Genomic DNA, 13,156 nt, shown 5'->3' on the forward strand with positions numbered 1-13,156 from the left:
AGAGAGCCTCATTTGGGGCTCAATCCCAGGACCCTAGGATCATGACCTGAGCCATTTAACTGACTGAGCCACCCAGGCACCCCTGTAATTTACTTTTAATAATGGCTATGTTTAACAACTGCTTATAAAATTCCCGAAAACTTAACAATAGGCTCTCACAAACCACTATAAGCCACCTCTTGCACACCACTGACTTTAAGTACATTGAAAACGTAGCCTTCACTGTCCTAGCTGTCACTCTCAAATTACTAAAATATGGGTTGTTCTCTGTATGAAATTAGTAGTGACCTTTGGTACACTGATCTCCTCTCCCTTTAATCCAGTGCATACGTTCTGGTCCTAATCTTACTTGATTATCTGTAGGAAATGACTCTGTCAGTCTCTTCCTTGAAACTGCCTTGTCACTAGTTTTTTCAGTCTTTTGTCTTCATCCTACCTGTTGTGATTTCTTAGGTCTACTTTGAATGCTCTCCTTTCTCCATTGAACCCTTCAACATTAGTGTTTCTGTGTATTGTCAGTCCTTGTATCTTCTCACATTTCACACCACCGCTGGAAGTCTGATCTACTTGCACTCAACACCAAATCTGTCTATCTCCACACCAAAATTCTCTCCTGATCTCCTAAAGTCCACACCTATATTTGCAATTGGTCTATGATGTATTTTTGCACTAGTGTTTCACATAAATTTCAAATTCAGACTGTCCATAATAGATTTGTTTCTTTCTTTGGAAGTTTATTTCTCCCTGTCGACTCAGTGACTTGTGAATAGTGCCATTTACCAAACCACCTAACCAAAACCCTGAATGGCATTCTTTATTCCTCCTTTCATGTAGATTCCAGCACCTATTGGGTCTCACCGTAAAATCTCTACCAACTATTGCTTCTCTCTGTACTCACTGCCACTGATAAAACTTGAGTCCCAATTACCTCTCATTGTTATAACCTTTTAATCTCCTTTTTTTTTTATTTTTTTTTTAATTTTTATTTATTTATGATAGTCACAGAGAGAGAGAGAGAGAGGCAGAGACACAGGCAGAGGGAGAAGCAGGCTCCATGCACTGGGAGCCCGATGTGGGATTCGATCCTGGGTCTCCAGAATCGCGCCCTGGGCCAAAGGCAGGCGCCAAACCGCTGCGCCACCCAGGGATCCCACCTTTTAATCTCCTAACAATGATTCATCCTACACACTGATGCCTCTGTGATCTTTCTAAATCACAAATCCTTTAATAACTCCCCATTGCCTTAGGTCAGTGGTTCTCAACCATGGCTGCACAATAGAATTATCTGGGTAGACCTTTTTCAACCAACTTTATAAATGTATAATTTATATATAATAAAGTATATCTATTATAAGTATATAGTTCAGTGTGTTTTAAACAAATGTATATACTCATGTAATCACCATAAAATATAAAACATTTCCATCATCTCAGAAAGATCCCATATGTCCTTTTCCAGACAAACTCCCCAAGCTTACCCTTCCTCAGAGAGACAACCTTAAGCAATCACCAGCTTTATGCCAGTAAAGATTAGTTTTGCCTATTCTAGAATTTCACATACATTGAATCAGACGATATTTACTCTTTGTATCTGCTTTTTTTTAAAAGATTTATTTTTTAAATTTATTTATGATAGAGAGAGAGAGAGAGGCAGAGACACAGGAGGAAGGAGAAGCAGGCTCCATGCCAGAAGCCTGACGTGGGACTCGATCCTGCGACTCCAGGATCGTGCCCTGGGCCAAAGGCAGGCACCATACCGCTGAGCCACCCAGGGATCCCCCTGTATCTGATTTCTTTTACTTAAGATGTCTTTGAGATTCAATCGTGGTGTGTGAATCCATAATATCCTCCTTTTTTCTGTTTTGTGCATTTATCAAAATGTTATCCATTCATTTGTTGATGAACATTTGGATTGTTTCCTATTTGGGGTTATTATGAATGAAGCTTCTATAACCATTTGGTGCAAATACTTTTGTAAACATGTTTTAATTCCTCTTGGACAAATCTTAGGAATGGAAATGCTAAGTCTTATAATAACTGAATATTCAACTTTAGAAGAAACTATCTTCCAAAGGTGGTGTGTCATTCTCCATTCCTACCAGCAGTGTGTGAATGAATGGTCAAGGCAGAAAACCAGAGCAAACACAGCTCATCTTGCCTGTTTCCCTTCTGTGGGCTATCACAGACTTGTACTGCCTGTTATTCAATATCCAAAAATAGCTGTTTCATGTACTTTGTCTAGTTTTTTAATTGTTGGGAGTGGGAGGGCAAGTCTAGTACACAGTGATGAGTAGAAGCAAAGTCTACTCGGGGAGCACCTTAAAAAATATGAGTTTGGGTGCAGCCCTGGTGGCACAGCGGTTTAGCGCTGCCTGCAGCCCAGGGCATGATCCTGGAGACTCTGGATCAAGTCCCACGTCAGGCTCTCTGCTTGGAGCCTGCTTCTCCCTCTTGCCTGTGTCTCTGCCTCTCTCTCGCTCTGCATCTCTATGAATAAATAAATTAAAAAATCTTTAAAAAATATGAGTTTGAGTCCTACCTCACATGAATTAAATTTGGATTTCTGGGATTAGGTAGGGAGGAGAGAGGGTTCTAATGTGGGCCCTAATATGCAGTAATATTTGAGAATCACTGGCTCAGAGGTAATGATCCATCTCTTCACTAAGACAGGATCTTTCAGAATCTGTCCAAAGCCTGTATCTCCAATCTAGATCTGTACCCCCTAACTCCATTACTATCTTGTCATTTCCTCTATGCTTCAGCTATGTAGGACTTTACAATGTGAACATGGTATCTCAAACCAATGCCATTCCTTGTGATCCCTTTTGATCCAAAGTCTATTGGAAACACTTACCTTTTAAGATTCAGCCAAAATACCATTGGCTTTATGGGACATAAAGAAGAGCTGAGGATTTGCAGGCCAAAATGTTGTATTAAAATGAATATTGGGTCAACAAATGCCAGGTTTGGTATCTGATACTGCCATTGACAACAGGTGAATCTAGCTGCTATTTATAATCTGGTTTCCTTGGATATAACAGGATAACAGTGTTTAACCAACAGAGGTAGCCGAGATGACACACGGAACGCAGCTAGCATGGTGCACGCAGCAGGCACCAACAGAATGCTCTCCTCCGCACCCCATATCCCACTCACAACATTTAATGCAAAGCTCTATTGCAAACTGCATTTTGGTATCTGCGTTGCATTTTATACTATCGCATTTATTATCTCTCTTTTCCCTCCGCTAGATTTTGAATTCTATGATGACCGGGACTACTACCACTTCTACCTTTGCATCCCAGGGACATAAAAGTACCTGGAATAAGACAGGAGCTTAAACAAATCTCAGAGGAATGAAGGGGGTTGAGCCGTCTCCAGCTCTGAGTGCAAAGGGCTTTCACGGTGTTCTTCGTCCTCAACACCAATTCACGCATCGGGGACGACGTCCCACCCGGTCTTTGATAGGGAAGATGAGAGAGTTTGATCAAGACTAGAAAGTGAGCTGCAATTTTTACTAGACAAAGCATCCAGAGGATGTTTTCATTGTGCAGTTGGAAGAACCCGCAAGTGTATGCTGCCCTCCAGGGCGGCCTACAGCATCTTCAGGCGTGCTGCGGAGAGAACACAAGGCTTGCGTGGCCGCGTCCCTGCGGGGAAAGTCTCGGAGCCCGTTTCCTTTAAGAAAGAGCGGGGTGCGGACCTGCGCGCCGGGGGCGGGGGGAAGCGAGGGGTCTGGGCCCCGCCCCTCCCGCGGTTGCCAGGCAACCGGGCCCGGAAGGCGCGTCGGCGCGTCGGCGCAGGCGCCGAGGAGCCGGTGAAAGATGGCGGAAGGCGGCGGCGCCGACCCGGGCGAGCAAGAGAGGTCTTCGGGGCCGCGGCCCCCGAGCGCGCGGGATCTCCAGGTGCGGCGAGCGGCCGGGGGCGGGGCGCGGCGGCGGGCGACGGCGCGGAGGGGTGCGTGTGGGGCCCCCGGCGTCCGCCGAGCCCCGGCCAGAGCCCCCCCTGGGGGTGAAGTGCAACTCCGGGCGCGGCCCTCCCCGCGGCGGCGCCTCGAACGGCGGTGTTCGTGGAAACCGGAGCCGGAGCCGGAGCCCCGCGCGGGTGCCCGGGCCTCGCCTCCCCTCCACCCGACTTGCACTTTAAGAAGCAGCTGTTCTTTAGCGTGGCACTGCGTGGAGTCGGCCGAGGGGCCCCCTGGTTGGTGCTTCCCTCGCGTTTGACTGTAGAAGCTTGACTGCGGCCGCGGGCAGCCAGGAACTCTCGAGAAGCTGTAACGTGTGCCGGTTTGGTCTTTTTTGTTTGTTTGTTTTTTGTCTAGAATGCCGTTTCTGTCTGGATTTTTTTTTTTTTTTACATAAAAAGGCTTCCTTTTTTTTTTTTATCAAATAGCTTTCCCCCTTTAAAAGTGTCAGCTAAAGTATTTCATCCTACAGCTGCACGTCCCAGTCGTAAAAGCTCCCACCTATGAAACATCGCACATCGACAGCGAGATACACCCTCATGATGACGTTAGGTGGCTATATACGAATGCAGCAAACTGCGCTTTTTCAGATGCTTAGCACTGCTTTGCTCACTTGGGGTTTGTTTGTTTCCTGTCTCATAAGACCATTGATAAAATCAACAAGTAATTCAAAGTAGAAATGACACCCAGTCTACATGCCTTGGTAGAAAAGTTGTGTTACGGTTACACCTTTCAGCAAGCATTGACCACCTGCCATGCCACACATACTGCTAAACTCCACGGAGTGCAGGGATGAATAGGACGTGAAATCCGTGGCTGGTGCTGGACACCGTTGAAGGGAGTAGAGGTGCTAAAGGCTATTTTTTTTTTTTTTTTTTGTAGTAGTAGTAGTATTGAACATGACATTTTAAGGTGGAGTGTGATCGAATGCCAAAAAAGCAGTACATAAAATGAAGAATTTGAAGAATGGAGAGCTCAGTGTCAGGTTAGAAGATGACCTGAATATAGAATAATTCCAGTACTCATAACAATTCAGTAGTAGTAAATAGAATCAGCGATAGGAAGCTCTCATCTGCCTCATCTTTTGTATGGTAGAGTACCATCACTAAGGCAACATGGGATGTTGGGGAAAAGTGGAGTCTCTGGTTAGACCAATTTCTTTCTTTTTTTTTTTTTTTTAAGATTTTATTTATTTATTCATGAGAGACATGGAGAGAGAGAGAGAGAGGCAGAGACACAGGCAGACTTTTCTGTTTGCATCTTGGTCCTGTCACTTAGTAGGCCTGTGAATATAAAAGAAATGTCTTAATCTCTCTGATCCTTAGTGTCTTTGTTTGTAAACTAGGAGTGATGGTGGTGGTGTCAAGGGGGAAATGTTTGTAAAGTACCTATGCACTCCCATATTATCCTGGATTGGTAAATGTTTGGTTTCTTTTTCTTTAAAGGTGGAAAATACTGTAACTTTAACTGGTTAGTCCATTCTAATGCCATTACGGTTAAAACTATGTAACTTAGTATCCTTTCTCTAATCTCATTGTTTCTTCATGTGAAAAGTGTGAACAGCTTAGTTAATGACTGCTTAATACTTGGCAAATTTACACACTTAATCCAGTAGATTAATATATGAATAATGAAAAACATATGAATAATGGTTGGAGATATTTTGGTAAATGTCAATAATTGAGAGAATGCCTTCCTCTTCATCAATTAGAGAGGATAGAGATTTTTTTTGTAATTGTCTACTTTCTGGTAGGTAGGTTGGTAGTAGATAACTAATTTTTTATAAATGCGATTTGGATATCAAATACATTAAATATTGAAAATGTTTCTTTTAGAATTTAATACGAATCTGAAGAACTTGCCAAAAAACCTGAAAACAACCAAAGTGATGATGTACAAAGAAATAGAGTAGGTTTAAAAGAAATGAATAATGTTCTTCTCACCAACTAGTTTTTTGAATAGTGATTATTGTTTGATTATCTTGCTGTTTAATCTAGCTGTGCTTAACTGTACTTTTCAATAGATACTTCATACTTTCTAGACAGCTTGCTCTAAGATTATTCATAGTATTATAGAGGAAAAGGATGATGTATTACTAATTGGAACGAGCAAAAGATAGCCCTAAGTATGTATATCTTAACTGCCAGGAAGTGTAGGGTTTGTCAGCATCTAAATCAGGAGAGGTTTCCTCATTTAGCATAGGAGGAAACATGGATGGTTGTCTCCCAGAAAGCCTGCCAACACTGTGAGCCTTGGATTTAAAACTGCAGAAATCTGTGGATATCAAACCAAGAGCGGATCTTAGCTCTCTTCATCACCCCAAATCAGGAAACATTCAGTCGGAAGGTTTAGGATGGGGTTGTTACTGAGAGTCCTCACCCTAAAAACCTCAGTGTTCATTAGTATTTCTGAACATTTTCAGAGACCTTTATCTCTCCTGATTCCCCTCAGTCTGTCTACACACATGGGTTTAATAGTTGGCTAACATATTTAATTGTATACTTCTGTCTCAGGTTTCCTGCAGAATAATATCAAAAGAAAAAAATTTCTGTTCTTAATTGTGTATTTCCGTATGTTAGAGTTGGAGGGTGATCGAGATCACTTCAGTACTTTATTAGGGTCAAGATGGAATGGGATAGACAGTGGAGTTCTAACCAAGAGTAAGAATGTCTGGTACTATGTTACAGTTTCAACAAGTATCCTAATCCTGTTGGATATCAGTATTTCATACTATTGGTTCTCAATTTCAGCGTGTATCAGAATTGTCTGGAAGGCTTGATATAGCACAGATTGCAGGGCCCCATCTGAGTTTTTCATTCATTAAGTCTAGGGTGGGGCTAGAGCATCTGCATTTTCAAAGGTTCCTGGGTGATGTTAATGTTGCTATTCTATATTTTTAAAAATCCGTATACCTTCTGGCAGTTGTCATTCTAAGACTGAGAATTTAATCTTTTGCTCTATACTTGATTTTCTGGTTCTTGATTACTTTGCTTTCAAGTTTCTTTTCATGTGCTTCACATTTCAAATTCCAGAGCAAAGATTATCAGTACTTATGTACTGTACTTTATTCCTTCTGTGTAGTTGAGGTGGCTTCATAATCTAAGTGCTTAGCCTGTGGAACACTCTGTCCTGATTATTCAGTCTTCATTACTTCACAGGGCACGTATTCTTATCTCTTTATTTGACTGATACTTTGTTGTCATTGTTGTTGTTTTATTTGTTTTGACTAGTGCTTTAATTTGATCAGTTTAAGTAATCACTTCCTTTTCTGGTGTGGTGTCATTTGCTTTGTCAACTAATACAAATTAAATTTCTTTATAATATTTACTAATGAATTTATACCATATGATACCGCAGGGACATCATGAATCCCAGCATTAATTCCCTCTAAATATCATTTGTTTTCCTCTAAGTTAATAGTGTACCGTTAATAACTAAGACCTTTCACCTAGGTGTACTCCCTGCTCTAATACAATTTACCCCATATTCCTATTTTGTTTATATATTCCACAGAGTCAAAACACATTTGCTTTATACATTTATTTTACAGAAGAAAATTAGTTGAGTGACAGGGTTTGTTCAAATCTTAAACAAAAGCAAATAAGGTACAAAACTACATAGAAAATGTAATCTGAATTTTAGACTTTATCTATATATGTTATCTACATAATTCAAACATAAATTTGTTGGATGACCATGAAGTACTATATTAGAAACAATCTAGGAAACCTCAATTATAGCAGGAGAAATAAAATAGTAAGAAAAGTACACAAGTGATGACAATATGATGTTTAATATAAATGTTAATGGTAGGATAGCATATGCTATGAGTTAGGAAAGAAATATCATTAAGGTAAAAGTAGAAATGGCTTTGTGAAGGATGGCTGAAGTAGACCTTTGAGATATAGGTAACATTTCCACTGATGGGATTAAAAATCACGTAAAAGTAATTCATAGAGCTGAAATAATTTAATTGGCTCAAGAGGAATTCTATAAAGGAATACTGTTTCGAACAGATTTTAGGGAAGTAAAATTCCTGAAAACATTGGACCCAAGGAGTCAGGCAGAGTGTCTGTCTCCATCTCTCTCATTTGTTTTGTTTTGTTTAGTTTCAGAGGGACTAGGGTGGGAAGAGACCATAGGAAATATATAGCTAACACTGAAGAAATAAATCTTGGGGAAAATGAAACACTGATATAATCACAGTTCAATGTTTTTTAATGTCTTCTAGTAATGAAGCACTTGCCTTATGCTTCACATGCATTCTGTGATCCTTAAAATGACCGTCCAAGGTAATTTTCTTTTAATAGACACTTAAAGATGAGGGAACCATGGCTCAGAGAAGTTAAATAACATGCCCAAGGTCAAATCATGAATCCAAGTTAGGATTTTAATTCAGTTCTTTTAGGTTACAAAGCCCTTTCATAATAAGGATTTCTAACAAAATTGCCATGTCAGTAATATGAAGTTGTTGTAGCTGTATGTAGATGGGGTAGGGAGGAAAAATTGGGAAGGAAAATAAATCCTTTTGTTTTTGTTTTTTGTGTATGTATATATTATATATGTATAATATAATATATATGTATATATATTATATATATATTTTTTAATGTGTATGTATATTTTAAAAGTTGACTAACCGAATCTTCAAAGAATTAACTTTGTCACAATTCTTCTTTTCCTTCTGAGGAAAGAAGCCCTGGAGGTAGTTTTCATATTTCTTGTATTTCTGGAGGGATCACTTTATCTGGATTTTTGGGGGGATTTTGTTTTTTGTTGTTTTTTTTTCCCCCAAAGATTTTCCAGAGATTATGATCATGCCAGTTATGGAGGTATAAGGCAAAGTTTTTGAATGGTTGTCCAAGATGTCAAAAGTGGGAACAAAATAACTTAATGCTGAAATATTTAGATAATTTTTTAAAATTCCAATTCTAAGAACTACATTATGTTTATTTCATCTTAAAGGTACCTAGCCATGTATCTATAATGCATAATTTGGTAATATTGCTTTCTAAAAGTTAGAAAAAACATATATATATATATAATATATTGTCTTAAATCTTTGAAAGTTCATTTTCCTAAACTTGATACACTTTATGTCAGGCAGACTTTTAAATAGAATAATTTTGAAATTATTTTATATGCTTGGATTTTGCAAACTTGAACAGCTAAATGAAATAACTTTATGAGATTTGATGACAGCAGGCTGATACTGGTGTGAAACATCTTCAAGCATTTTTTTTTATTATTATAGGAAAATTGTAGGTCCAAATTTGAAAATGATCTATTCCCAGTTTTTGAAACAGTTGAATAGTTAATTGAAAATAATTAAGGGGTACCTGGGTGGCTCAATCCATTAAGCATCTGCCTTCAGCTCAGGTCATGATCCCAGGGTCCTGGGATGGGTTACCACATCAGGCTACCTGCTTTGTGTGTAGCCTGCTCTTCCCTCTCCCTCTGCCTGCCACTCCCCCTGCTTATGTGCGCATGCTTCCATACACGCGCACGCTCTTTCTCTCTCTCTGTCAAATAAATCAGTGGAATCTTTAAAAAAATAATTATACTATTTAAGTAGTTGTTGTAACTTTTATATGTGGCATTTTGATTAGTTTTAATCAAGTGAGAGATACATTGGTTTTACTGTGGAAGGGGGTCATCTGAAACAGCAGCCTTTATTTTTCATTAGAAATTTGTACTGCACAATCACATGTTCTACTCATAATTTCTACTTGTGTAGAAGAGTTCATTTCTAGTGTTATACTTTGTAACAAATCTGTTATTTTATAGTTGGCTTTGGCAGAATTATATGAAGATGAAGTGAAATGCAAGTCTTCCAAATCCGATAGACCTAAAGCTACAGTCTTTAAAAGCCCACGGACACCACCTCAAAGGTAGGTTTTGTCTTCTTTTGGCTTTAAACGTATTTCTTTTTAATTCACTAATCCTAAATTATTTTAGATGGCCTTGGGAATTTTCTTTAAAACTATGATTTCTAAAAAATGTATTATTTAGGTAGTGTTCCTAAAATGGTAATAGAAAGCTAAAAGGAACAGAAAAATTATCTTAAATACCTAATACTTTGGCAGATGTCATAAAAAGACATCCACTGAGGAGTATTTTTCTTAGACACACTGGTTTATAGGATGCATTGAGGATCTGACAGTAGCTGTAGCCCCTCTCCCCGCAAAACTGCATTTATGCACAATTTTGTCCGTTGTCTTTAAGGATTTGTGTTTCTGGGGCAGCCTGGGTGGCTCAGTGGTTTAGCGCCACCTTCGGTCCAGGGTGTGATCCTGGAGGCCCGGGATCGAGTGCCACGAGAGGCAACCTGCTTGGAGCCTGCTTCTCCCTCTGCCTGTGTCTCTGCTCTCTCTCTGTCTGTGTCCCTCATGAATAAATAAATAAAATTTAAAAAAAAAAAAAAAAAGGGATTTGTGTTCCTGAAAACCCACTTGTGGAGCCCCTGTGTGCCTCTTGCCCCCAATTTGAGGATCTAGAACTTCCAGAACCTGTCTATACTTTCACTGAATGATGTGATCTCCTGGATAATATTTGCTGTTGTTAAAATTCCTGAACTAGAAAGAGAGCCAGCCATGAAGATTAAAAGATGAGAGCCAGGTATTCTTCATTACCTTGAATTTTCTTATTTTTAGGAATATTTTCAGTAAGGTCTTTTTCTTTTTTTTTTTTTTTTTTTTAAGATTTTATTTATTTATTCATGATAAACACAGGGGGGGGAGAGAGAGAGAGAGAGAGAGAGAGAGAGAGAGAGGCAGAGGCAGGCTACACACAGGGAGCCCAATGCAGGACTCGATTCCGGGACTCCAGGATCATGCCCTGGGCCGAAGGCAGGCACTAAACCGCTGAGCCACCCAGGGATCCCCTAGTAAGGTCTTTTTAATACTGTGAATCTCCTTACTGGGGAGATACTTGGAATTTTTCCATTATATATCATTTACAGAAAGTCTATCACTTTACCAGAAGTTTAAAAATTCACTTGAAAGGGGCACCTGGGCGGCTCAGTCAGCTAAGCATCTGCATCAGCTCAGATCATGATCTCAGGGTCCTGGGATCAAACCCCGTTTTCAGGCTTCCTGCTCAGCGAGGAGTCTGCTTCTCTCTCTCTCCCCCTGCTTGTGCTCTCTCTCTCTCTCTCAAATAAATTTTTAAAATAATAAATAACTAAAAATTCACTGGAAATTTTTCTTTTTTGTCTGTCATTTTCCACATCTTTTTTTCTGTAGGAGAGAGAAAAATGACATATGTTTTTGGACCTGAATAAGAAGACAGAATATTAATTTTTCCCTAAACTTTTTATTTTATAAATTTTCAGACCCATAAGTAATCAAAAGATTAGTACAATGAATATATGCTATATATGCTTCACCTATATTCACCAGTTGTTAACATGTTATAGCATAACATCATGCAAGCACTCTTACTCAACTATTTGAAAGCAAATTGCAATCGTCCTAACACTTCATCCCTAAATACTTCAGCATGTATCTCCTAGGAAGCATGTACTCCTTTATAACTCTTACAACATATCACACCTTAGAAAATAAACCATAATTTCATAAAATCATTTAATATGTAGTCCATAGTCAGACATGTCTTCAAGCCTTTTTTGGATTTAGGATTTAACCAAGGGCCATGCATTCTACTTGGCAAAAGACAAGGGAAACGATTCCAGAAACAAATAGGGACAGAAGAGAAAATAATAAATATGACAAGAGGAATCAGAAAAGGAGCCAGCAGAACTTTCATAGTCTAGTGGCAAATAAGGTTAGAGAGTAGAGTGCTGGCAGAGTGTGCTGCAGGGATGTGTAACCTGTGCATTCACATAGAGCCTCATGCTGAGAAAGGCTCCATGCTTGGGTTGATGTTTTGTTGTTCCTGTATTGAAATTCCTAATGAATTTTGAACAAGGAGACTCATTTTCACTTGGCATTGGGCCCCACAAATTGTATAGCCAGTCCTGAATAAAGTCACATTATGGACCGCCTTGAAAGCCAAGGGGAATTGTATTTGTGTAGAAAGCAGTGGAAAGCCAGTATATGTGTTTTTTTTTTAAGATTTTTATTTATTTATTCATGAGAGAGAGAAAGGCAGAGGCACAGGCAGAGGGAGCAGTATATGTTTTTTAATGTAAATTTTATGATAAAAACTATAATATATGTGATAAAAGCTTTGATTCTAGAGATGGATATACCTCAGTTTTAAGGTTTTTTTCTCTGTTCTAATAAGGTTTTGCCAAGTTTTTAAATTCCCTAAGCTTTAGTTTTATCTGTAAATCAGGGATAATACCACTGTTATAATACCATTGTTAGGAGGATGAAGTGAACTAGCTGTTATTATATTTTTAGAAAAATAGGACAAATACAGTGCAAAATTAATAGTAACTAAGAGAACAAGATAAGAAAAATTAAGAAGAAAACAATTATGCTAATCTAAAGAATGTAGTAATAAAATTTTGCATTAAAGTGGCATCAGTGGAATGGAGGAGAAAGAGTGAAATCAGTGTGGGAGACTTTCAAAGAATTTATTGTAGACACTTGATGACATTGGATATAGGAAGCAAGTGAATGAGAAATTGAGACCTAAAGGTTCTTAATCTGGTGTACAGGAAAAAAAGTGATTGTTAATGGGGAGTTTTATGTGAGGAATACAGGTTTAGTTTTGGAAAAATGATGTACATTCAGTAGGTGCTTTTGAATTCAGCCCATCAGTGGGGCACTTGGGTGGCTCAGTCACTTAAGCTGCTAACTCTTGGTTTGGCTCAGATTATGATCTCAATCTTGAGATGGAGCCCAGCCTTGGGCATGTGTGCTCAGCAGGGAGCTTGCTTGAGATTCTATCTCCCCCTGCCCCTCCCCTGCTCACTCTTGCGTGCTCTCCCTCTCTCCCTAAAATAAATAAATACATCTTTAAAAAGAGTAAAAATGAATAAATAAATAAATTCAGCACTTGACCATAAGTCATTTGTAGAGGAGGCTGTTATCTGTAGAAGTGCACAAATATTTTGATGATCAAAGGAGTTTAAGTAGAGAATGAGAGTCAAGGATATAAGCATACTTAATTAGGAAGGAGGAGAAATGGATGGATTGTGTATCTAAATACAAAAGGAAATGTAAATAGAAAAATAATGTATAATAAGGAAAACAATAAAATATAAAGATAAAAAGAAAATGA

General features: G+C 38.9%; 1 protein-coding gene across 1 annotated transcript in view; it reads left to right on the plus strand.

Annotated features, from left to right (window-relative positions):
• The first annotated feature begins 3,768 nt into the window (after nt 1-3,768).
• Nucleotides 3,769-13,156, plus strand: part of UBXN2B (UBX domain protein 2B) — a 29,311-nt gene continuing 19,923 nt past the window's right edge. Inside the window, exons 1-2 of the mRNA XM_025477794.3 lie at nt 3,769-3,905; nt 9,752-9,855. Of these exons, the coding sequence (XP_025333579.1) occupies nt 3,825-3,905; nt 9,752-9,855 (185 nt within the window). The 5' untranslated portion in view covers nt 3,769-3,824. The remainder of the gene's footprint in view (nt 3,906-9,751; nt 9,856-13,156) is intronic.

This window comes from Canis lupus, chromosome 29, assembly GCF_003254725.2.
Source record: "Canis lupus dingo isolate Sandy chromosome 29, ASM325472v2, whole genome shotgun sequence".
Lineage (NCBI taxonomy): Eukaryota > Metazoa > Chordata > Mammalia > Carnivora > Canidae > Canis > Canis lupus.